Source organism: Periplaneta americana, chromosome 3, assembly GCF_040183065.1.
Source record: "Periplaneta americana isolate PAMFEO1 chromosome 3, P.americana_PAMFEO1_priV1, whole genome shotgun sequence".
In the NCBI taxonomy this organism is placed as follows: Eukaryota; Metazoa; Arthropoda; class Insecta; order Blattodea; family Blattidae; genus Periplaneta; species Periplaneta americana.
The window spans coordinates 76,676,668-76,703,256 of record NC_091119.1 but is presented as its reverse complement, the minus strand read 5'-3'; the positions used below and the strand labels follow the sequence as shown (position 1 = coordinate 76,703,256).

The window sequence follows — 26,589 nt, the reverse complement described above, 5'->3', positions numbered from 1 at the left end:
ACGATTCTTCCCAGTCTGCGATTCCAACTATTCTTTTGAATCGTCGCAAGACACTTTCCTTTGCAAACCACGCGTAGAACAAAAACGTTCTACATCTCTCTCATAGATGGCATAAAGGCGAGACATTGGATTGTCTCTTTCTCATTGGCTGGAACCATTCAGTATGACCTCCATTAGTCTACAAAATTACCCAAGATAATGTCTCTAAATTATAATTTATCAACTAAACCTTATTATGAAGTACATTTTTTGCATTACATCTCTATTTAACTATGCAAATTTCAGGTTTGTGTTCATTATTTTCCATACTTAACAAATGCAGTACATATTTTGATTTCACTCTCGCTCGGGAGCATTCGACACGGTTCAGAAATGTCCGTTGACAGGAAGCGGGGTTTTCCTAGCAGCGCACTTTTTATGTCGCGTATAACGTAAAACGCCAACGTAAAACGCATTACTCATTGCGCTGCGTACTGTGTTCTCCTAGAAACTTCGAAAAAACGCAGCAGATGTCGCAGACTCTCAACAGCTGTGATTGTATGAAGAGTATGAACTGAACTTCAAAATGAGTTGTGCATTAAAACGGAAAAAACTGTGTTCGTTATTGGTGTTACTTGACTTTGAGGCTGTAGAAGAAGAAATTGATTACCTGGTTCATCATTATTGCATTAGGAAGTCTGTTAGTGAAGTATTTTTATGTAGAGAAGAGGAGGGAGTTTTCAGAATACTGATCGAAAAACACCTACTAGACGATGAAGTGAAATTTAAAGCATATTTCAGATTCACCCGAGAACAGTTCTATTTCCTTGTGAACCTCATTCAAGATGATTTGTCTACAAAACCATGCAATAGAGTGAAAAGGCCTATCTCACCAGCCGAAAAACTTGCTCTAACTCTGAGGTATGTATTAGGAATGGTGTACATACATAATGATTAATTATTTCACCTCTACAGTACACACACAAAGTATTTACACGTAATAATGAATCAGCCTGTATATTGTATAGCTATAGCTTATATATTTTTAAAATGAATTTTGCATTTTTCGTACAACTACATAGGCCAAGTTTATTTATTAATCTTATACATAACACATTTAAGTTCAAAATTTCCAAAAATATCCACTCATATCTTCAGAACATTCTACATTTGAGTTTGTAAACATTGTATTGTTGTCACATGTAGATGACTCAAAAGTTGTGCTGGGTGAATACTGTGACTGCAAGCCTGCTGCTGACGACTCACCAGTGCTGCAGTTCGAGTTGTAGGATGCGTTTGAGCTTGGCCTGGAGTTCTCCGAATCAAATGTGGAAGCATTTCCCACACGTCTAGATCTGTAACTGCGGACTTCCATTTCAGTCACAAGACTAAAAATTTTCATTTTTGCTTCAGTTCTGACTTCAGGATCAAATTTTTTCACAGTCGCAGCCATGGTTCTGAAGAAGAGATCAGTTTCGTCTTCTGCTTCAGGCTTCATAATTTTTCCCAAGTATTCTCTGGTCTGTAGTCGCTCTTGTTTTCTTTCATTAAGTAAGTTCACAATGTTGTTCTTTCTGACTTTTTTGGTTTTTGTCTCAGGCGTCTGGCAAGTTGAACGTTCTGGTAAATTTTCTTTCTTTCTTTTTTCTTGATTTTCAGATTCATGTCCTGTGCTCGTAGCATACGAATCGTAAGTTAATGGATCATCCGTTGCTTCGGAAGCAAGACCACAAATCGTTTCTTCCAGGGTTTCATTACTGTTTCCGCTTTCAGTTTGCGTATTAGAAAAACTTTCTCGTTCATCTTCCACTGTATCAAGGAATCTTAGTCTATCCCAATATGATGCCCTTTTCTTCGTAGCAGCGGACCCTGTTCCTGTATTCTTTTCTTGTTTCCGCTGTCTCTTGTAATGGTCCCTAATACTTTTCCATCGCATTTTGCATTGTCCATCTAAAAGAAAAAAAAAACAAGTTATATGTACGAGGATTTTCACATAAAATATACGGTACATAAATTAATGCTTTCCATTGGAAAATTTCCTATTTAATTTTTTCTTTCCTTTCCAGATTTCTTGCAACTGGGGAGTCATTTCATTCACTGGCATTTTCATACCGCATATCTCCTTCTAGTATCTCCACATTCGTACCACAAGTACTTCAGGCGCTCAAAAGAAAACTGCTACCAAGATTTTTACCTAACCCTAATAAAATTGATTGGGAGACAAAGGCAGAAGAATTCTGGGATCGCTGGGATTTTCCTAATGTTGTTGCAGCACTCGATGGGAAGCATGTGAGAATTGTAGCACCTAACCAAACAGGGACTTTATTCTACAACTACAAAGGCTACTTCTCAATAGTCCTTCTCGCTATGGTAGATGCTAACTATAAGTTTCTTGTCGTCGATGTCGGTTCCTACGGAAAGGAAGGGGATGCTGGGAGTTTTAATAAATCTGAAATGGGTCAGCTGGTAAAAATGGGGTCAATATTTCCACCACCACGAATTTTACAGCAATCAAACATTTTGTTGCCCCATGTCATACTAGGTGATGAAGCCTTCAGATTAGATAAACATATCATGAAACCTTACTGCAGACGACAAATATTGGAAGATGAAGAGAGCAATCAATTGAGCAAAGCTAGAAGAGTTTCTGAAAACGCATTTGGCATTATGTGTTCTACGTTCAGAAATTTTTTCACGCCTATAAATGTCGAGCCTGAAACTGTAGATTTGATAGTTACAGTCTGCTGCTGTCTGCACAATTTACTGAGGGATGACTATATTGCTAAACCTCCATGTGATGGAGAGACACAAGCCATAATTGATGAACTTCCAGCGGACAACATGATTCCCTTAGCTGGGACTGGCGGTTTCGCAAAATCTGAAGGTTTCAAAGTCAGAAGCAGATTTACTGAATATTTCAACGGTAAATATTTCAAAACTAAAGCCTCGAGTAAAAGAAACAAAAGAAAATGAACATGAATGAGTGCATTGTTTGTAAAAGTAATTTTAAATAATGGCAAATTTAATTTTCTCATGTGTTTCTTTATTTTGTTGTTCATTAATAATGTAATTATTCTAGTTCAAATTTAGATATAAGTTAGCTGTTGAAAGATTGGGTCGTTGATATGTAATAAGATTGCATTCTAGAAATTTCAATTCAATGTACTTCAAAATGTAAGATATTTTCTAAAATTCTAACGACTATAATAATAACTTAAAAATAATACATTCACTCAAAGAGCCGCAAATTATCCAAACTTTTTCTGATTATAATTACATAAAATATATTGATGTGAATTAAAATTATAGGCTACTTCATTCATAAAATAAGTTACCTGACTTATTCACCATGTTTCCAATCTCCTTCCAAATTAAGTCCTTCTTTAAGGTATTCTTGAACTCTACTTCCATCATATTCCATAAAACAGGATGTCCAGCAACCATCTCAATCAGCTGTTTGTCTTCTGCGGCTGAGAATCGAACTGAAGGTGGCGCCATTGTTAAAGAAACAATATGTATGGAACAAAAAACCGAACACAACTTCTCTATTACGCAGCGCACGACGTACTAGACTCCTCTAGTTCGAGTTGGTTTACTGCGCCAAGCGCATTACGCTGGCGCACAACGTACTGCGCATCCTTACAAAACACTTCAATCATTTTTTGTTGTCTGAGTCTGCAGCGTATTACGCTCCACGTGTTACGTCGTACGTAACGCAAAATGTGCGCTGCTAGGAAAATCCGCCTCATCAAACAACGAATAGAATCGTGGGTTACGATACCATGCCGATTCCTTAATATTCTTTTGAATGACGATTCGTTACGATTCTTTTGAACGACGATTCGTTACGATTCTTTTGAACGACGATTCGTTGATACCACGAATCGATTCTTACGATTCTTTATTACAGCGTTGCCAACCGTAGCCGAATTCGGCTAAACGTAGCTTAATTTTTAGTCATGTAGCTTGTAGCAGAATGGTCGTAGCCGAATGTCAAAATGTAGCCGAATTGAGATTCGATGGAGCGACCATCTGTGAATACTCAAATTTTATGTGTAAACACTTTCTTTTAACAAATTTATTTTCTCATACTAATACCCACCAGAATTTCCTCACTTCCTCATTAGAATTACGAAAACATACCGGTAGAAACTTTGTGTCACAGATTGAATTCTGAACAATGCGACCCGCATTTATGGCAAGGATAGCATTGCTATTTTCAGTTTTATTTCCTATTATGTGAATAGCGCCTATTAACCTAACAGACAATTTCTGTACTCGTGAATTTGCAGACACCCGTCAGGGGGTTTATTAGGGGTCGCCTACCCAACAAAAGTAAACCAGTAACCTGACAGTTCCTCTGCTTGTGAACTTCCCGGCACACAGCGGAGTTTTTATTAGGGGTCGCCTACTCCGCAAAAAGAACCGTATTCCGACTTCAAAATAACAATGAAACTTAAGCCTCTTAGATTTTAAAAACTGGCCCTTCCCACGCATATCTATCCCATTGTCCACTTGCTGCGACACGTTGTCTAAAACATTGTAAACATCATAACATTGATCGTCGATTCTATTTATTACTCAATAACTGTAGTATGTACCTATAAATACGTAGACAAATATGTATAAACACATGGGCACTGTGACTTTTTTTGTATACTTATGTTAGCAAGTGTTATCAGAGGGATCAACTGGATTTCATTAGGTGAGTTAATAAATACTTTCCCTTTTTTATATTGCTGCATGGTTTGTAGATTGGGTTGGGCAACGCTTTACTAAATCTATAGAAGTGTGTTGATGCTTAGGCCTATGTATTGATTTTTCGGTTTGTAAGAAATAATAATGATTATTATAAATATTAACATTAACAACCCCATTAATAATAATAATAATAATAATAATAATAATAATAATAATTATTATTATTATTATTATTATTATTATTATTATTATTATTATATTCGTAGTTCTTTCGAATTATTTTTATTAAACTAATATAATGGGCAATGAAATCATCATTAAACGCAGCACATTGAACAACATATACGCAAATTCTCCAAGTTTTGAGCGTAGCTTAATTTCAGTTTTTGTAGCTGAATTTCGGGATGTTTGTAGCCGACTCGCTCGTGTTCAGGTTGGCAACACTGCTTTATTATTAGTCGTTCGAATGAACGATTCGTTCACGAATCGACCCAACTCTATTGATTACTGATGGGGCGTCAACATGTCAGCCACAGAAGACGATGTTATAGCTGTTTACAGAGAATTAATCCTATAATCATATCAACGCAAATAAAGAAGGAATGCATCTGCTAGTTTCACACATAAATAAATCATTTATATCCATGTGAAGTGTTGTCTATCATTTAATCAGTAGTTTTCTTGAATTTATTGGAAAGCATTCTCGATTCCACTTTTCTCTGATAGGCAAGATCGTATAATAACTTGTGTCTTGTGTTAATGTGCATTATCTGATGGCATATGTGGATCCATTTTAATATAAAAATTAATTTCCGTTAGTTTATCCCTTTCCCTCCGAAAATCAATCTTAATTAATTTCAAGAAGACAACTTCCAGCTTTTTAATGTGTTCGATAACCCACTAACTTAGGCCTACCTGATGTACCCAGGATCTTGATAATTCTAAGGGAAATTGCTTTTATTTTTAACATTGTAGTATGTGACCTAATCTATTTATGTAATATTGACAGGCCCTAGTTCATAATTGGCTAGAATGGGCAAATACCCAGAGCAAGAGAAAGTATTTTAAGGTAGGATGTTGAAATAATTGTTAAATACATGCTCAATAAAAATGAATATTTATAAATAATGTAATAAAAACAGCCTTTTGTTTGGTGAATTGGCACAATTATTGTTTCAAATTTTTGTTTGGTGATAGAATGGATGAAGTTAAAGAAAGAGGTTAGGGTGCCAACATTTGCTCTGTCCAGTTTTCCAGTGACCTAAACCCATAAATATTCATAATAGGTGTCATCTTCTTGTATTATTTTTATTTCAGTAAACGGTTGGTTGCACTGTATGATTGGTTCATCGTCCATTATGAATTTTGATCAGATTTTCATAAGCTGATTAATGTACACTGTAAGGTCCTGTGTTCAGAAATGGAGAGTTCAGGAAAAAAAAAGTAAGAATTTTAGTCCAGTAGAAATTGATTTACTGCTCTCTTTAGTTAGTACAAAGAAAGATATATTAGAATGTAAGAAAACCGATAGTATATCTTTAAAAGACAGAAAAAGCTTGGCAAGAGCTAGCAGAAAGTTTCAATGAAATTGTGGAATTGTAGTACGGTAAGAGATTGAAAGATATTAAAGGGGAAGTATGAAAACCTCAAAAACACCTGTAAAAGGAGATTTTCCGAAGATAAAAAATACACATAGGTGCAAGTGGAGACCCAAATCAACCGAACTTAATAATAACTTATATTAAAATAAAAGAGATTATTGGCAGAATAGAACTTGAGGGGCTACCATCTGTATGTGACTCAGATTGTACTGGCCAGTCATCACTACTCGCATCTGTGGAGCACCCATCTGCAAACATTGGAAAAGCACAATTTCCTCCTCAAATCCAATCGATTCAAAATTCCAATGTAATTCCCTTTTCATCTGTGAATCTATACAAGTCTGTAGCTTCTGAATCCCAAGCATTTGTCGCAGGTGACGATTCAAATCCCACTGATCAGGTAACTGAAGATATACCAATATAATAGTATCTCAGGATAATATACAAATTAATGAAGTAGAAGCCATTCCATGTAGCAGTCAATTCAGTATTAGGGATCTAAGGAAACCTACTTCCACTCCACTCCTAGTAAAGAAGAAAAGACCATCACAAGACAGTTCATTGGCAGGAAAGAAACTTATGGCATTATGGCAAGAAAAACAAGTTCTGCAGTTACAAAAACAAGCAATAGAGGATCAAATTCAATTCCAAAGGATGGAGCATGAATTTAAAGTACCGGTAATATATATTATGAAAGAAGAACATACAGTGAAGATGAAACTCACAGAACTTTATATAAAAAATAAGGAGTTTGATCTTGAGATGAAAAGAAGAATTCTTGAACTTGATGTTAGGAATAGGGAATTCGACCTTAAAACAAACAGCTAACTGAAATCACAAGATTTTGATGTAGTTATGGTGTTTATTTTGTTCAAGTCTATATGTTCTTTTTTATTTAAATTAAAAAATTTAATCTAACGTATTAAATCACTTTAGGTACCAGTAACTTATATATTTAAAGACTGTATTGATAACTTCAGTTTTGTAGTGGTTTTTAGTGGTCCTAATATGTTATGATGTCATTTTGATATTTTCATAAAATCATTTGGTTTATATCATTTACTGTATTAATAATACCATAATCAACATATCACGTCAGGTTATCATGCTACTTAAAACAGAAGATATTTAAATTTATGTAGCTTCTTAAGTAATTGAATAACAAGTTAATCAGTAGGTAGTTTAACTTAATTCCAATTGAAAAACGAAATTTATTGCATGTTATCACCTATCACATAATTTATATATGGCTTATTTATAATATAGTAATAATACATAAGAAAAAAACAGTAGGCCTAAGTCTAATTATAACATGACATCAAAATGTTCATAAATCAATTGTTAGTTTCATTTCTAATTATTTTAATAGACCTGAACATAATGTGACAGTATATTCCCTCCAGCTAATTTCTTATATGTTATAAAATAAACACACTGCATATTTCAAGTAATTAGTTACGTTCTGGCATTGAAATCCGACATTCATATAATTTTGATACAAATGCAGGTATATATCAACTTGTAACATCACTGCGTAATTAAAATAAAGTGGAATTTTTACATAAATTGTGACTACACTATAATGTGTTAAAATGTTTGTGTATCAGTAATAATATTTTATACAACACAGTTACAGTTAAATCATCATTAGATTCTATATTATGGAGGCTGTGTTGCATCTAAAGCTACACCACACAAGATAATAAGTCAGATTAAAAAAAAATAACAATTTTAGGCTTAATAATTATGGTGTAAGTTACTGGTACTGCTTAATTTTCAGTAAAGTAAAGTTATAATATGTACTTTTAAAAATATCCAAGTTTAACATGAATAATAAACAATGTTACATGTACTACCGTGAATGAAACTTACTTTATGTTAATTTCATCCCTTTCTTTCACTGATTCACAAACAAATTTTAGTCATGAACGTACTGATGGATAAGGTGCTGGTAATGCTTAATTTCCAGTGAAGTGAAGTTATAATATACTTTTGAAAATAATCAAGTTTAACATGAATAATAAACAATGTTACATGTACTGCAGTGAATGAAACTTATTTTATGTTAATTTAATCTCTTCCTTCACTGGTTCACCAACAAATCATGGAAGTACTGATGGATAAGGTGGTTTCGCCTGACATTATTTTCTGCTACATTTGGGTGGTTGTTAGCTGCTTGAGGGAAGTTATGCACAGCGTTAATGGCATCCAACTGGTCATCAGTAACAGGAGGTATATTTTCATTCTCATTGCAAGCTATATTGTGTAAAATAGCTGTTGCCGCAATTACAATTTGAATTCTGTCCAATTTTAGTCTGATTCCAGTAGCTAAAACAGGAAATCTTCTTTTCTATACCCCATAGCTCTCTCTACTGGATTTCTAGTCCTTATGATGGCCTCCTGAAAAAGTTGTTCCTCTGGCGTGTGTGTAATTGTCAGTGGTGTAATGAGATAATTTTGTACAGCATATCCACTATCTCCAACTAGAATGGCTGCACCAAATTCTCCATCTTTAAATCGCCTCTTAATTATTGAAGAATTAAAAATATGTGAGTCATGAGATGAGCCTGGCCACCTAGCTACAATGTCTCGAATCAACAAGGAAGAATCAGACACAGTTTGCACATTAATTGAAAAAAAAAAAATTCCTTTCGATTTCTGAAGATTTCTGCATCTCCTCCACCTGGTGATTGTATTTTTCACATGTGTTCAGTCAATTGCATTTATATAGGTAGGAAAGCGCCAAATCGTATAAAATCCGTGCTTAACCCTTGCCGTTCCTTTAGGTGTTGTTGGCATGTTGATATAACGTTGTGACAAATGTCCTATAGCTGTAGAAACTTTTGCAAGGACTGAGAGAACAGAGACTGGAATTAGAGTACAGAGAGTGGATTGAGAGGACAGAGAATGATCTGAGAGTACAGAGAGTGAACTGAGAGAAGATAGTGGACTGAGAGGACAGAGAGGAGCCTGGGAGGATAGATAGGGCACTGTGGGATAGGGAGTAAGCTAAGAGAACAGAGGGAACAGAGACTGAACTGAGTGACAAGAAGGTGGAGAGCGAGGATGGTGAGTAGACTGAGAGACCAGAGAGTGGACTGAGAGGATACAGTTCACTCACTGTACACCAGAGTCGTACACATTTGTCCAAATCCACGGGCTTCCCCTCCACTGACCGCAACGGGCTGAGCAGTGTTGCACAGAACTAGCCCGTGCCGTCGCCCTGCACCACCGCACGGTTCGCGGTGGACTGCTTGTGGAGCGGTTTAGTGCGGTGGACTTGTTTGTATCAAAGCATGAGCCCAAGCTTCCGCTATCAGTTACTTATGAATTCAGTTGGCGCGGGTTTGTGCTTGTGTGTATGGTTCGATCAACAATCAGCTACTGTTTCAAACATGATTTCTGTTTTTCAAGATGAGTTCAAATAATGGTGCATCGCAAAGAAAATACAGTCTCTGTGAGGCTGCTATTACACTATCAAAATTCTTTGACAAAGAATATTATGCTAAAATATTACATCAAAGATCTTTGATAAAAGATAGGATTTGGGGTAGGCCTATATTACACTACATGAAATCTTTTCAGAAGATTTTATCAAACATGACCTAAAATTAGGAACAAATCTCTCCTAACATTTGTTCCACAACAATGAACACGCGTTCCGTGGATTTGTTGATACTAATATTTACGCGTTAAGTTTACGATTTGTTTACACTGTTATTTACGCGTTAAGTTTATAACACCATGAATAAATATCTGGCCAGGGCTTAAACCATGGATTGTAAGACGTGATAAGAGGGGTATACATCTAAACTTATTGAAAGAGCTACAATGAGAGGACTTGAAAAGTTATACAAATTATTATAAAATATTATTTACTTACAAATGGTTTTTAACGAACCCGCAGGTTCATTGCCGCCCTACATAACCCCGCCATCGGTCCCTATCCTGTGCAAGATTAATCCAGTCTCTATCATAATATCCCACTTTCCTCAAATCCATTTTAATATTATCCTCCCATCTACGTCTCGGCCTCCCCAAAGATCTTTTTCCCTCCGGCCTCCCAACTAACACTCTATATGCATTTCCGGATTTGCCCTAATAATATTAATATTATATTATAAATATTATTTATTTACATTTTATTTGCTTCATACTCCGATATCAGAATTTTTGTGGTAGCAACAATCTAGTAATATTTGCGTTCCGCCATATTTGTTTCAAGCTATAGAAATCTTTTATCAAAGATAACAAGCTGCACTTACATTTAATAAAAGATCTTTTATCAAAGGAACTTTTACAAAAGAAAACTCATTACACTGTCATACATTGTATAATATATATTTTATGAAAATATCTTTGCAAAAAACTTTGATAGTGTAATAGCAGCCCGGAAAATCATCACAGATACCGGCCGTGAAAGCATACTTTCTAAAATACAATCTCTCTAGATAAAAAGTAGTGAAGGAGAAAATCGCTGCTAGAAAGTTTAAAAATACAAAGTCGGATGAAAATTTCAAAAAGTACCATAGGGACAGTTTTTAAATCTGTGTTCGACAGCAGTGGAAATTTTTTTAATTTTGTACTGTGTCCTGTATGCTTATGCCACACGCCAAGCGCAAGCAGGAAAGGAATAGAATGCAATCAACTGGTGGGATGACGTCACCGCACTGAGGAGTGCGGTGGGCTAAGCTGGGCTGCGTAACCCAGCGTGATGGGCTACGAAGCGGCCGCGCCAAGCAGTGTTGGTCTTGGGTGGGCTGGGCTGCTTAAGCATTAGGACTGACAGTGCTGCGCGGAGGGCCAGTCTGCAGGACTCTGCTGTACACTCATTCCACTCTCAGTTTTTCACCCCACTCTGTTCTCTCAGTCCACTCTCTGTCACCTCAGTCTACTCTCTGTCCCTTCCTTATTCTCTCAGATCACTCTCTGTTCACTCTATGTCCTATCAGTCCACTCTCTGTCTTCACTCTGTCCTCTGAGTCCACACTCTGTGCTCTCAGTACACTCTCTGTTCTCTCAGTCAACTCTATCCTCTCTGTCCACTCTCTCTTCTCTCAGTTCACTCTCTGGTCCCTCTCTTTTCTTTTAGTTCCCTCGCTACCCCACAGTGCTCCATCTATCCTCTCAGTCTACTCTCTTTCCTCTCAGACCACTTTCTGTTCTCTCAGTCCACTGCCTGTCCTTTCATTCCACTCTCTGTAGGCCTACTCACAGTCCACTTTCTGTACTCTCAGTCCACTCTCTGTACACTCAGTTCACTCTGTCATTTTTGTGCCTTCTCTGCCCTCTGCCTTCCCTCTGTCCACTCTGTCTCATCTCAAAGTTCAGTTCATGAAGGAAAGAAAAGAGTGAGTATAAAACAATGACTGAGAAGACAGTGATGAGTGAAATTTAGCGGAAGGGGTTCAATATGTAAGGTTTTTTTAGATTTAGATTTTCCAGCAAATCCTTCATACCCACATTAATGAATTTTAATTTTGAGGGGCTCGAACTAAGGAGATAACACGCTCACTAGGTTCAAACTACAGTCCGATATTAAACGGAGGGGGTTCATTATGTATACAAGTTTAGATTTTTCCTGCAATTCTTTATTCCTACAATAAGCAATTATACATTTTCAGGACTCGAACTCAGGAAGTAATTCCGTCATTGGGTTAAAACTACAGACTGTAATGTGGCGGATGATTTGCATTGTGTATACTAGTTTTTAGTTTTTCCTGAACTGTTTTATTCCTTTAATAAAAAATTATAAGTTTTCGGGGCTCAGACCCAGGAAATAATGCCGTCACTGGGTCCAAACTACAGACTGTAATTTGGTGGAGGTCGAGCAGTGTGTATACAAGTTTTTAGATTTTTCCTGGAAATTTTTATGCCTCTAATAAACAATTATAGCCTACACTTTCGGTATTCGAACTCAGAAAATATTGCCGTCACTTTGTCCAAACAAGAGACTGTAATTTGGCGGAAGATGTGAATTGTCTATACAAGTTTTTAGATTTTTCCTGCAATTTTTTATGTCTCTAATAAAGAATTATACATTTTCGGAGCTCAAACCCAGGATATAATGCCGTCATTGAATCCAGACTACAGACTGTAATTTCGCGGAAGTGGAGCATTGCGTGTACATGTTTTTGGACTTTTCCTGTAATTTTTAATACCTATAATGATGAATTATATATTTTCGGGGCTCGAATTCGGCCTTAATTGGTTCCTATGTTGGCGGTTCCATAGATGAACCGTTCCTACCTACTACAAACATAATCTTTGTAATAAGACAACAGTATTTTACACTCTTTGCGCGTCTTGTACTCTCTGTTCGACCTGCATTAGGTTTTTATCGAGAGGAAGATTGGCATAAGTAACAATTTTCGTTACAGTGGAGGCAGATGAGTTAAGGTTGGTAGCGCAAAAAGCACTAGAAATGTGTTGGCACTCCTTCAGATGTTACAGCATAGCGGGACAAATACTGCAGTAGAGCCAAATTTCGTTTGCATAAATCAGTTAAACTGAAGTGGAAAAACCTAGTATTTCGTCAAATATGTGTTAGGAACTTAATCTAAACTTATGTACGCTAAATTTAAAACACCTGAGCTATTCCTAGAAGGAATGCTTAAAAGAATAACCTAAGCAAAATTGTCATGTAGTATGACAAGAAGTCCTAACAAATATACTGAAGAAAATGTTAATATTCCTAGGTTCTTTTAAATGCGACCTGCAAGATTGCCTATAAAATGAACGAGTATGATACGGATGATTTTATTAAATTGTTTTCCCAGTCTCTACACGTTGCAATACTATTTATTATACCATAAGATATAGAATGAAAGTAGGCCCTAACTGTAGTAAACAACCTTTACCGCCAAGCTTGTAACTTGGGTAAAACATGACCAAACACGCTTTCAGTTTTTTTTGTTACAGTAGAGTATAATTCAGGGTTACCATACGTACGACTATAGTCGTAGGCATACGACTATTTTGACTAATTGTACGAAGTACGACCGCATTCTATGTCGTACGCAATTTTGTACGACTATTTCACTAAAGGGAAAAAATAATTGGGAACTTATAATGTTGGTTTATAATTGAATTAAAATTGATGGTAAATTCGTTCCTTTTAGACAAGTTTTCTTCATTTATTATGTCTGGACTAATATGAAAGAAACATGTTTTAAAGGGGGGAGAAATGCTTTGAAAATCGATCTCGTAACTATGCTTGCCATGCAAGTCATAATTCTTGATTGTATTGGTGAAATTTAATTATACCTGTTAATGTTACTATTGCTGCAATAGCTCCCGTTAATGGCCATGGACTTCGGTAGACCAAATGAAATGGGTGATTTGCCTGTCTTGTCATTAATTTATTTCTCAATTTGTTATCTTGAACTCTAGGTTTCACATATACGGCGCGGTTATAACAAAGTAATAAGAGTTTAATTTTATTAACATCTTTGTTTGTTCTACAAAGCAAGTCTTTTATCAATTAAACAGTACCGCAGTAGCATTAAAAAGTCTAAACGTGCTGACATTATAGAGGTGTTGGGTTTGAGTCGACTGTAGATGAATTAATTTGATATAATTTTTAGCCGCCGCATTTATTGATAATAGAATAGCCTATCTGCCGCCGCGCCGGCCAAAAATCAAATTTCTGCTGACTTTAAAATACTGTATAACCATAGTTTACTATATACAGTCGCGAAGCTTGAGGTGTTTTTTTTTTGCAAATCTCGTGATAAAGCGCTCCAAGCGGTTAGCAACTAGAAACAATAGACTGTCCATGGTCGACTTTGGACTGTGTCGCATTTCTATCGAGTGCTAGCTCGTTGCGTATTTCACATTGATGCTTGTGAAATGTTCGTATTGGTTATAATGAAAATGTTAATGGCTAAAATATAATAATTGGAATAATAATATGGGACAAGGAGGAGACGTTTGTAGTGCTATAAATTGTAGCAACAATAAGAGAAAGAGGCCAGAGTTATCCTTTTCCCGATTTCCGAAAGATTCAGAAAGGTTCCTGGATTTCCACGAAGTTCTTTGTGACTGTTAGAATACATTATATCCTTAAATTTCACAATGAAATGTTTCAGTCTAACCGAAAGGACATTAGATACCGGTTAAAGTTCTGTCACTTAGGCTGCTAAATTTCCAGAGAAATAAAGGTTAGGGCTACTTTTTTTTTCAGGGGATATATTTTTAATTGTAGCTATTAATTTTGTTATTATTTTTATGTGTTATTTTACTAAAGACGTAGAAAAATTAAGTTTGTTTTAATGAAATTTATTGATCACGTTTTACTTTCAATTCTGGTGGGATTATTGTTGCTTAGGCCTACTTTTTTCTTCAAAGGATGTGTTTTTAATTATAGCTGTTAATTTTGTTGTTATTTTTATTTGTTGCTTTACTAGAGAGGTAGAAAAAGTCTGTTACAATAAAATTTATTGATCACGTCTTATTTCCAATTCTGGTATGATTATTATTGCTTAACCTCATCCCACTTTGTTAACTACGTAAGCATACAATACAAGTACCGGTACACGTAAGTTACTCCATTAATTCATATGTCCATTATTATTGTTGCAAAGAGAAATGCAAATTAATATTTATTGGTTTCATAGTTAATTATCGCTATCGCTATAATATTGAATGAGTGAAGCTATTATAGTAAATTTCAGTTCGTTTTGCACAAACAAAAATTATATTAACTTATTTCTTGCAGGTATCTTCGAGTTTATGGTGGAATTTAATATGCATTCATTAAAATAATAAATTAACTTTATGCATTTAATATTTCAGTAATGGAAGGTGTTAATTTTTTCCAAAAGAACACGACAACGAAAGTGTAACATATTTTGTCGGCTGCTAGGAGAGAGATCTGCGATGATGAGGCGATAGTAGCGATTCTAGTGGTGGGCAACTACCCATGTTTGCATTTTTACTACATATTGAGCTTCGCGACTGTATATAGTAGACTGTGGTATAACAAAGTTGTTTCTAACCAAGCGTCATCGTGCACGTCTTACAGCGATAACAGTGTTGATGATGAAGAAATGGGTGGTGATTTGTTTCAATGCTGAATGTCACTGTTGATGTGAACAATAATTAGCAGTATTTTTAATTCGAAATAAAATTTATTGTTATTGTCATCTTGAGCAATAGGTTATTTCACGTATTACGGCGTGGTTATATCAAAGTAATACGAGTTTAATATTATTAACTTCCTTGTTTGTCCGACAAATAGGTTATACATAGGTTTATTTTGCGATTAATTGTCAACTGCGTAATGACATGAAGGTGATAGTGCCAGCGAAATGACTCCAGCGCCGAAAGTTACCTAGTATTTGCTCTTAATGGGTTGAGGGAAAACCCGGAAACAACCTTAACCAAATAACTCGTCTCATCCAGGATTTAAACGCCGGCCCGCTCGTTTCACAGTCAGACATGCTAACCATTACTCCACAGCAGTGGACTAGAAATACATTGGGAAATTGAGAAATGTACGACAATTTTCATTAGTACGACGGTTCCGATTCCTTTATCTGGCAACCCTGGTATAATTATCAAAATGTGAATGTGAGCCCAACAGCCGTCTGGTCTGTCTGAGCCTTTCAAGGGCTGTGGCACCACAGATTATTATTAGTGTATAATTAAGCACCCACGTATAATAATGGGGTAAGTACAGTAGTTACGAAATATACTGTATTCATACTTACCCCATTATTGCACGTGGGTGCTTAATTATGTTCTTTCATGTCTTTCCAGCCAAAATACTAACAACAATATGACCTGCCCCAGAGTTTTGCGTTATTTTGGATGCGAGTGTCGAAATACAATTTTAATATTTGATTGCTATTACTGGGTTTGAAACGGAATTGTAGTGGTTTTATCCGTACTTAGTTTAACTTTATTACTAGTGAACCATTTATTTGATTAATCGTTTGTCTTCGAAATAGGCCTACTTTTTAAAAGCTACAGCTCATTGTCTTCTATAAGCAGTAAGGACAGAAGGTGCAGTAATAAAGGATGCCGGTGTCGAAATACAATTTTAATATTGTATTGGTGTTTGTTTTTCACTGGGTCTGAAACGGAATTGTAGCGGTTTTATCCGTATTTAATTTAAGTACATTACCAGTGAACTATTTATTTTGTTTATGCCGGGAGTTGTTACACATTTATGCATGAAAAAAAAATGCTGCTAATTAACAAAATTATGGACTTAACTTCTTAAAATTTACATGAAATATGATATATCAGTTGTCTTTTTCCTTTTGACATTGCAGTTATATGCAGCACACACAACAGTAATGTTTTTCTTTGTTTTTTTTTTTGTAGTCCTTACCTCCGTTATACAACATTGTAAGCAGACGAATTTTTACAAAGGTGGGCGCTTAGTTCAGACACAGTCTAATACATACAGTCACGCAACTCATACGTATAAAATATGCCAACATTTGACAGCTGGCGCGACAGTAGCCCTCTAGCGGCAGGCAAGTTAAAAGTGTGCACACGACATACGATAAGATATCATAAAACGGGTTTTGCGTAATTTATTTTATATTTTTATGCTATACAGTAAGTGTATATGGTTGTTATTAATTTTACTTATGAATCCTAGAAGAATTTCACACGCAATTAATCTACAAGTTTCAGAAGCTGGGAATAAACGTAATTCTTTCTGCTCCTTACAACTGAATCTTGGCCCTGATCACGTATCATGATTTGAAATAATATAATTGTTCGTACGTGGACGGTTAATTTAAATAATTCCTGAATATATTTATGAATCATTGGAACTCTATATTTCCTGTGAGAAGAGTCAAAATTAATAGCTTCAAAATTGTAGGGCATAGCTCGTAGGGCACATCGCGTGGTGAACTCCTCTCCCTATTTCCTGAGAAATTAACTATTTTCCATACCGCAAACTGAGGTAAACTTGAAAATAAAAAAGGGGAGGATTTAAACCTTAATATGACAGATATTGATATATGAAGTTCATTATTTTTCATTTCTTAAGCACTGGTATTTCCTTTATTATTTTGAGTCACAAATAGTGCTGATATTATGGTTTAAATTTTTATAGCAAGTTTACCGCATTTTACATTACATTTCCAGTTTTCACACATAAGCTTAATTTTAACTTATCCTACCTGTATAATACGTAATTTAGATGCATTTACTGTTAATATGACATAGGTGAGAACAAATAAATGAACACACAATTTTGTTGAAAAAATTGTAACTTATATTAACTCAGAAAATGTAGGCCTAATTTTATTTTCAGAGCAGAAGTGGTGTAAGTCAAAAATGGATAATGAGGGTTAAAGTAAACATTCTGTAAAATACAGCGCAAAGTAGCAGTTAATAGTGAATTTATTTAAACTATTAGTAGTCGGGTGAACAGCACGATGAATATATTAATTGCTACTTTGCGCTGTACTTTACAGAATTTTTACTTTAAACCCCATTACTTAATTTTGACTTACACCACTTCTGCTCTGAATTGGTGTTGATTTTACATTCCCAGTGATTATTTAAGCCGTTAAATAATTACTGGGAATGTAAAATCAACACCAATAACAGTCATGCAAATTATTACAGAAAAGACTGCCTTTATATTAAATTTAAAAACTCTCTTTTATTTCTTGAGAACTTAATACGCCTGCCACATGAATCTACATCAACATATCAGAAATTTATCGACACTGTCTGGATTTATTCAAGAAGTGAATATTTTGCAAAAGGATTACAATAATCCATGAATTCTTGAAAAATTAACACCATGATCCCTACTTGCATGCAATATAATATTCAACTTTTGAAAAATATAAAGAAAAAAAAAACACGAATACAAATATTATGGAATTATTTGCATTAGAAACTGTAGATACATTATCCAAAATCGGAATGGTTACACATTTACACATATGATCTCTGCAGAAGAATAATATACTGTAACAGGTATTTACTTTTTTTTTTTTAAATTAAACTCTCCTTCCTCACATACAAATACGTAACTGATAACTAATAAATGTTTTATAGAACATAATACGTAGGCTACCTACAGCGTGGATTATTGGTTATGACTGATTTTCTCTTGATCTTTAGGGAATCTGAAGAACGACAAATTCGGAGTTCTAAACTTGTTGTTACTGCAATTTTCGGCATTGCAAACATTGCCTTTATTCCGACGCATGATTAAAACGTTATTATAACATCTCGCATCCCTTTAAAGCACGTGCTGGCTGAACGAGATTGTATCAACCCTATGACCAGTGCCTTGCCTGCCGCTTGGGCGCTAGTGTCGCGAATGTTGGCAAAAAATTGTTGAAGTTGCGGGACTGTATGTATTAGACCAAAGACGTTATAATAGTATACTAGACTCACACAGAGCGCTGGTGTGCTGTCTAAAATTGAAACCAGTCTGCGCATGTTTACGCCGCCATGCTACTGGTAGAAATAGAGCGGTAAACACGATTGTCATACTTGTCCTTTGTTTTGTCTCGGGTGTTTTTAGTGAATAGTGTGAAGGTAATGGCAATATAATTTTGAAAGATGATCTATTATCGCCGCGGACTCATGCTTAACATGTCGGCATCATACAATAACGTGCGGTGTGGTTTAAAAAAATAATTTTGCCGACCGAGTGTTGCTCTGTAGGTTTCACTCTAAGCGTCACGTTGTCACGTCTACTTTCTCGATAAGAATAAGCACTAGTTTGTTATATTGTTAAATGGCTATTATTATTATTATTATTATTATTATTATTATTAATATTATTATTATTATTATTATTATTATTATTATTATTACTTCATATACGAGTACGTTGGCTTTCTTAACTCTTAATAATAACTCTTTAATAATAAATTTTAATCGCGTACCTTAATGTTCGTCCTCAGCACAAGACATTGCAACCTCGGGTTTAGTCTACGTGGATTAGACAAGTAAGTGTCATTTAATAATAATTGAAGCAGCTTATTGGTTGCATTGTTGAAATTGAGGCGAGTGATTGGAGCGGCGACACAAGAAATTGAAAACAATAATACAATTAAATTTCAAAGACCTGCCGAACGCATGAGGCCGCCCAAAGACCTGCCGAATGTTAACCATGAGAGCGCGGCGATAATACCATCCCTGTTTAATTTTCCAAGCTATTTGCAAAAGGTACGATATAATATTATCTCTGTTGTTACAATATCAATATCATTAAAAATCAATCAGTAGTTTACGACAATAAAGAATACTTAATTGTTAGTACAGGTATATCAGACTGTAGAGAAATCCCACTGAGTGAATTATTTAGACTTACACATCAGATGTTAAAACATTAGTGGAAAGATAACTTTTTGTTTTTATTATGTAAATGAATTTATCTGCAAGATAATAAACTTTCATTCAAGATCCATATATGGATAAATAAATATACAGATAATAACTAAATAAATAGCTATAATAGCTAAGCCTCCTTTGTGAATTTATGATTCAGAGTTCACCTATAAATAACTCTTTTACATTTTGCCGGATATATTTTATTAACAAAAGCAAGGAATGGTATCTTATTGATATTGCATATGTGCATAAAAATTATGTACCATCACTCCGCAAGCAATGATAATATATCTATTTTATTTATTTAAAATAAAAATACAATATGTAAAAAATCCACACATAAAAAGTATGTGGTTTTTTTTATCTTGCATAAAGTGATTGTTTAGTTTTTAGGTCTTCACGTTACCTATTGTTTGCAATGTATTAGGTACCGATACTTTTTATAATTGATAGCATTCCCTTTATTAATTGAAGAATGAATTCAATGGAATTTGGCTACCTTCGCATATTATATTTTGCCAGATTACCTATGTCCTGTGGTCTAAAAGTATCGGTAATATAATTTATTTTTGATTCTCTAAAACTTAACAAGTCTATACTGATTATCGCATATTTATTTCACTTAGGAATTTGATTATAACAAAAACTTGTGTAATCAAGGTGCATATATTTATGTCTTGTGATCTAAGAGTTAATATGTTAATATAATTTTAGATTCTCTGAAACCTAACAATTTGCTGATTATCGTAAAATTATACAATCTATAATGTGTATTGTGTAGGCTTATTTATGGATGTATCAGTATGTTTTCTATAAATAGCTGCATACGTATTTTCTTTTCTTTAATGTTCTAACACATATCAATGAAACTTTGAATATGTTTATTTCGTCCTAATGTTACGTTAAACGTCGAAAATGGCCATAATATGTCAATTTTAGATCATCACAGCGTTAAATTGCGTGATTTACGCACTGCTATTATTTGTCTGCTCTCCAACAATATGGCGGCAAGCGCAGCGTTCAATTTGCCCCGGTTTCCTCGTTTCGCGCAGCCGAGACTGTAGGGGCTTGTATTAGACTGTGGTTCAGATCTGCCGTGTTTCGCGGTGGCACCGCAAAGAGCGCTGTACAGGACAACATGGCCACTCTACATTCTTCTCTTTCTATCTCGTTGCTAAAAACACAGTCTATACTCGTTTTTCTGAAAGATGGGACATGACCAAGAGGAGTAGAATTTCTACTCCTCTTGGACATGACCAACGAGTTAGAAAGAGAAAGATATAGAGTGGTCATTGCGCCGCCATGTTTGAAGAAAATTGAACTACTGTCGGTAATGAACTTATGCGCCCAAAACAAAGTGGGCGTGGTGATAACTGACATTTGAATCGTCATCTGTCTTAATTTCGTTTGCATAAATCAGTTGAACTGAAGTGGAAAAATCTAGTATTTCGTCAAATACGTGCTAGGAACTTAATCCAAACTTATGTACGCTAAATTTAAAACACTTGAGCTATTCCTAGAAGGAATGCTTAAAAGAATAACCTAAGCAAAATTGTCATGTAGTATGACAAGATGTCCTAGCAAATATACTGAAGAAAATGTTAATATTCCTAGGTTCTTTTAAATGCGACCTGCAAGATTGCCTATAAAAGGAACGAGTATGATTCGGATGATTTTGTTAAGTTGTTTTCCCAGTCTCTACACGTTGCAAAACTATTTACTATAACATAAGATATAGAATGAAAGTAGGCCCTATCTGTAGTAAACAACGTTTACCTCCAAGCTTGTAACGTGGGTGAAACATAACAAAACACGCTTTCAGTTTTTTTGTTACAGTAAAGTATAATTATTATTGAAAAGTGAACGTGAGGCCAACAGCCGGCTGGTCTGTCTGAGCCTTTCAACGGCTGTGGCACCATAGATAATTATTAGTGTATAATTGAGCACCCACGTACAATAATGGGGTAAGTAGTTACGAAATGTATTCATACTTACCCCATTATTGAACGTGGGTGCTCAATTATGTTCTTTCATGTCCTTCCAGTCAAAATACTAACAACAATACGACCTACCCCAGAGTTTTGCGTTATTTTGGATGCGAGTGTCGAAATACAATTTTAATATTTGATTGCTATTACTAGGTTTGAAACGGAATTGTAGCGGTTTTATCCGTATTTAGTTTAACTTTATTACTAGTGAACCATTTATTTGATTAATCGTTTGTCTTCGAAATAGGCCTACTTCTTATAAGCTACAGCTCATCGTCTTCTTGTATAAGCAGTAAGGACAGAAGGAGCAGAAATAAAGGATGCCGGTGTCGAAATACATTTTTAATATTGTATTGCTATTTGTTTTTCACTGGGTCTGAAACGGAATTGTATTGGTTTTATCCGTATTTAGTTTAAGTACATTACCAGTGAACCATTTATTTTGTTTATGCCGGGCGTTGTTACACATTTATGCATGAAAAAAAATGCTGCTAATTAACAAAACTATGGACTTAACTTCATAAAATTTACATGAAATCCTAGATCATATATGTAACAGATATGTCGGGCTTATAGGCACGTCATAATTCCCATTTAAATCGCATTAGCGACTGTGCTGCCATCTCGTGTTCGTTTACGGCGGACGGGTGGCGATCTTGGCGGTTGTTCTCTTCAAAGTGCTGCCGATTTTAACGTAGCGAGGAGTTATCTGTTATATATATGATCTAGGATGAAATATGATATATCAGTTGTCTTTTTCCTTTTGACATTGCAGTTATATGCAGGACACACAACATGCATGTTTTTTCTTCGTTTTTTTGTACTTCTTACCTCCGGTATACAACATTGTAAGCAGACGAATTTTTACAAAGGTGGACGCTTAGCTCAGATCTGCCGTGTTTCGCTGTGGCACCGCAAAGAGCGCTGTACAGGACAACATGACCACTCTATAGTCTCCTATTTCTAACTCGTTGGACATGACAGTTCAGCGGCCGAGCTTGGAACTACAGCGCTATGTTGCAAATATGGACTACCACGCTGTCAGCTGAAGAAATATAGCAATTGACGTTAAGATGACTGATGTTAAAGCACTCATTGACAATTGACGCGAAGGTAAAAAAAAAACAATACAAAAATCGACAGAGAATCAAAGACGAACCGTACCAATGCTAACATTGTGTGGACAATAAATGTCGCCAAGAGAGCTATTAAGCACTCGCCACATGGAAATTGTAAGTTTGGCAACTCAACCGTTGTTAGCATAGCAACAGGCCAAGATTATTACATTCAGGTTACCCACAATGAACGAGTCACTGGTATTGGCTCGGAATGGGTGACGTCTGCTCCCAAAGTATTACAGAGCTATTAAATTTCAACGTAGAAGTTTGTGAAAAATATCTTCCAGTAGTGAGAAAAGCCAGGCAAAATCTACACAAGCGAAGAAACGACTTAGACTGGGTAGATTAATTGACGGTAAAAAAAAAACTCCTAGCTCAGAGCAATGAGACTGGTGAGGATTGTAAATGTGTAAGATATAAGTGCTTTCAAGTTACACCGAAAGTTGACAGAGACCTGATTATTAAAAATTTCAACAAGTGAACACACAATGAACAAAATTCGTATCTTAGTTGACTTATTGCAGTAAACTCAATAAAACGCAGAAGATCTAGGAAACCTGAGGAAGATGCTATATTTCACAATTCTTATGGTTACAAGGTACGGATTAAGAAGGAGGATGCAGTGATTGAAGTCCCTATATGCAGCAATGGAATTACCAAGAAGAGGCGAGAAGTAATTCAGAGGTACTTGAAAGAAGAAGTCTCACCCAAAGATCGCCGAGGTAGCCACAAAAACAGAAAAAATCGTCTAAGTGAGGATACGTTGAAAGCTGTGTGTGTGATCATATTTCATCATATAAAGGGAGAAAGAGTCGTTATAGTTTACATGATTCCAAACGCATATATCTTTCAGAGAATTTGAATGTGACTAAGATGCATAATTACTTCTCCAAATCTGAATGTTTCTTATCAGAAGTTTATTCCAATATTTAATGAAAAATTTAACATAAAGTTTGGTTATCCCAGAACTGACACCTGTAGTGTATGTGATGAGTTTGTAACAGAAGTTGAATCTCTGAAGAAAAAATTACTTAATGTTCCAGTGTCTGATAATGAACTTAAATTAGTTGAGAAGAAAATACAGGATCTTACCACAGCCAACAGAATCCATAAATTGAAGGCTGATGTTTTCTATAAAAGGAAAAGAGCAGCTCGAATAAACAGAGAAAAATGTTCGGAACGGGAGGCAATAGCTATGGACTATCAAAAAAATTTGAATCTACCTAATGTTACGTCGAATGATGCATATTATCGCAGACAGCTTGGATTTTACAGTTTTAACATTCACATTCTATCACTAAATAGTAATTTTTTATGCTTATGACGAAACCATTGCTAATAAAGGTGCAAATGAAGTATGTTCATTTTTGCATCACTTCATCATGTGCCATATGAATCAAAATGTTCGATATCTTGTGATTCAGCTTGTGGCCAAAACAAGAATTGGACACATTCTAGACTAATGCATTACATTGTGCATCACACTAACAGATTACACTCAATCAAAATAACTTTTTCAATACATGGTGACTCATATTTAGAGTGCGATAAAAATTTTAGGCTAGTTAATCAGCATAAAAGAACTGAACTGCCAGACGACTGGATCCAGTAACTACAATCAGCAAGATAAAAACCTTGTCCTTTCACAGTACCTAACACAGGTGGACCAAAGGCTTGTTCGAAACTGGTCAGCACTTCTGGAGAAGAAATATCTTCGCAAGTGTCCTTCGTAACACGATCAGTGAAGGAAATTGTTGCAGACCGACTACATACTAGATTTTTGAAGTATAGGACCACCTGTAATGGAACATGGGAGGAGAGTGTAGTGCAAGTTGCTTCTTCACATTGCAGAGAGTTCATCTTACCAGAAAAAACATACAAAGGTAAATGAAAGTTTTTTGTTGAAATAAAAACGAGAATATTTATTGCAAACATTTCATGCTCTTAATATTTCGTTCTGTTCTTCTCTTTTTAGGTCCATTACTAGTTTCAAAGGAGAAGTACAAGGATCTTCAACAACTGAAAAAATTCTGTGGAGAGGAAGCAAGAGGATTCTATAAGAAATTGCCGAGAAAGGATTGATCCGTGTGAAAAATGTGATGTTAATTCTGTAGTGCTCGGGAAAAGTGACACAAGTCAAAAATGTTAATTTTACATTAGAAGGAAAAAAAACTGTCTTCACACAGTTAATGTCAATTTGGTTTTCTTCTGCATGTATTATTCTAATGGGAAAATACTTATGTATCTTTTCCCAAGCGATCAGATGTTCCGTAAGTTGTCAATAAACTAATAAAAATTTTTGTGGAGATTGACTTATGCCACTTTTCCCAAGCATTACAGAATTGATAAGAAAATTAATTTCATTCCATGCTAAGTTCATATAGTTAATGTGATTTCTAACAATTAAACAACATTCAGTCTTCAATAATGCAATATATACGGACATTCCCCATTTTTAACATAAAAAATGTGAGTTTGGATTCTATTTCTTATTTAACTAATAATGAATGTGTATCAAGACTATAATATACTGTTCCAGATATGTATATTTGATAAAGGTATAAGCTGAAAATAAATTAAAAAATAAAAATTCATTTTATAAAAAAGTACAAAAGATTTCCTATTCATAGACATCACACTAGCCCATGCTACGAGCGTTCTAAACTAGCCCTGGTTATAGCCAGGTTACTTTTACGGGATTCAGAGACGCCGATTAATCAGTGGCTACTTTAGTCGGCAAATTACCTTTGGAAAATGTTACACGATGCTGAAAATGCACCTGGCAATAAGGAGGGCCACCAGGTTGCCGTTATGCTATAAGTAAATCTAGGTGGTTCAACGAAATGATATTTGAAGAGTGGTTCCAAACAATAGCCCTCAGTATTTTAAATAACTGCCAAAAGAAGATGTAAAGATATTAACTGGGGATAATTTAAGTAGCCACATTTCAGTAAGCATACTGCAGGAGTGCAAGAACAACAACATTAGGTTCATCCTGCTACCTCCAAACAGCACCCACTTAACCCAGCCCCTCGATGTGGCCTTTTTTTTAGGCCTTTGAAAGGGAAATGGAGAGAGATTTTAAGTGCCTGGAAGCAGAAGAATAGAGGAACCTTGCCAAAAGACCGATTTCCTACTCTTCTAAGGAAAGTCCTTGAGGAACTGAACCAAGATAATGTTATTTCCTCTAACCTAAAATCAGGGTTTAGGGCTGCGGCATTCATCCCATTGATAGGCAGCAGGTGTTAAAGAGAATTCCTGCCTTGACTTCATGAACTTCGACTCCAGATGAAACTGGAGAACAATGGAGACGAAGTCTTCAGGAATTTCTGTCAGCAACAAGGACCAGTGAAAACACAACGAAAACCAAAAAACGTAGAACTAACGTTGCTGCTGCAAGAAGTTTAGTAGAGGAAGACCTCGCAGCTATTCATCCTGCATGTAGTAAAACCAAGGAAAAGACGCCTGCTAAACGTCCTGTAAGTCTGAATTCAGAATCTGACATAGATGAGTCTTCACTCAGTGAAGCAACATCAAATGTAGACATCAGTGCAGAAGGTAATGATGAACAGATTTGTATTGATGACATAAGAAAAGGAGAATTTGTTAAAGTACAATTGATTTATGATAAAAGCACAAAGAAAGAGCACAAGAAAACTTTCATTGCTAAGGCAGAAGAAATCGCAGAGCCAAATGCCACCCTGAACTTCACGAGAGAGTCGTCAAAAGCAGCGGGAATATTTTTTTTCCCCAACATTCCAGATGTTTCAACAATAGGTCTGGATAACGTACTGGCAATCATCAAACCTACATTCTCAAAAAGAGGTCGCTTTTGCTTTAAAAACTTTTATGATCGATTGTGAAATGTAATCA

The 26,589-nt window shown here is 35.4% G+C and overlaps 2 protein-coding genes and 1 long non-coding RNA gene across 3 annotated transcripts; 2 read left to right on the top strand and 1 right to left on the bottom strand.

Moving 5' to 3' along the window:
- Positions 1 to 565: 565 nt before the first annotated feature.
- On the top strand, positions 566 to 3,287 carry LOC138697117 (putative nuclease HARBI1). Its single transcript, XM_069822704.1, has 2 exons — positions 566 to 900; positions 2,046 to 3,287. The coding sequence occupies exons 1-2, from the start codon at positions 566 to 568 to the stop codon at positions 2,950 to 2,952; spliced, it is 1,242 nt and encodes a 413-aa protein (XP_069678805.1). The 3' UTR covers positions 2,953 to 3,287.
- Positions 888 to 3,422, bottom strand: LOC138697118 (transcription factor Adf-1-like). Its single transcript, XM_069822706.1, has 2 exons — positions 3,315 to 3,422; positions 888 to 1,929 (listed from the first exon to the last, which is right to left on the bottom strand). Exons 1-2 carry the CDS (start codon positions 3,391 to 3,393, stop codon positions 1,103 to 1,105), a joined length of 906 nt encoding a protein of 301 aa, XP_069678807.1. The 5' UTR covers positions 3,394 to 3,422; the 3' UTR covers positions 888 to 1,102.
- An 18,756-nt stretch (positions 3,423 to 22,178) lies between these two features.
- LOC138697116 (uncharacterized) lies at positions 22,179 to 25,306 on the top strand. The gene is made up of 2 exons (XR_011331524.1): positions 22,179 to 24,599; positions 24,692 to 25,306. It is a non-coding gene; the product is annotated as an uncharacterized lncRNA (long non-coding RNA).
- Positions 25,307 to 26,589: the final 1,283 nt, after the last annotated feature.

Excerpts from the sequence above, each read along its gene's own strand:
- LOC138697117 (XM_069822704.1), top strand. The coding sequence starts at position 566 with ATGAGTTGTGCATTAAAACGGAAAAAACTGTGTTCGTTATTGGTGTTA. Across the intron at positions 901-2,045 it reads AAACTTGCTCTAACTCTGAG|ATTTCTTGCAACTGGGGAGT; the intron begins GTATGTATTAGG and ends TTTCCTTTCCAG.
- LOC138697118 (XM_069822706.1), bottom strand. The coding sequence starts at position 3,393 with ATGATGGAAGTAGAGTTCAAGAATACCTTAAAGAAGGACTTAATTTGG. Across the intron at positions 1,930-3,314 it reads AAACATGGTGAATAAGTCAG|ATGGACAATGCAAAATGCGA; the intron begins GTAACTTATTTT and ends TTTTTCTTTTAG.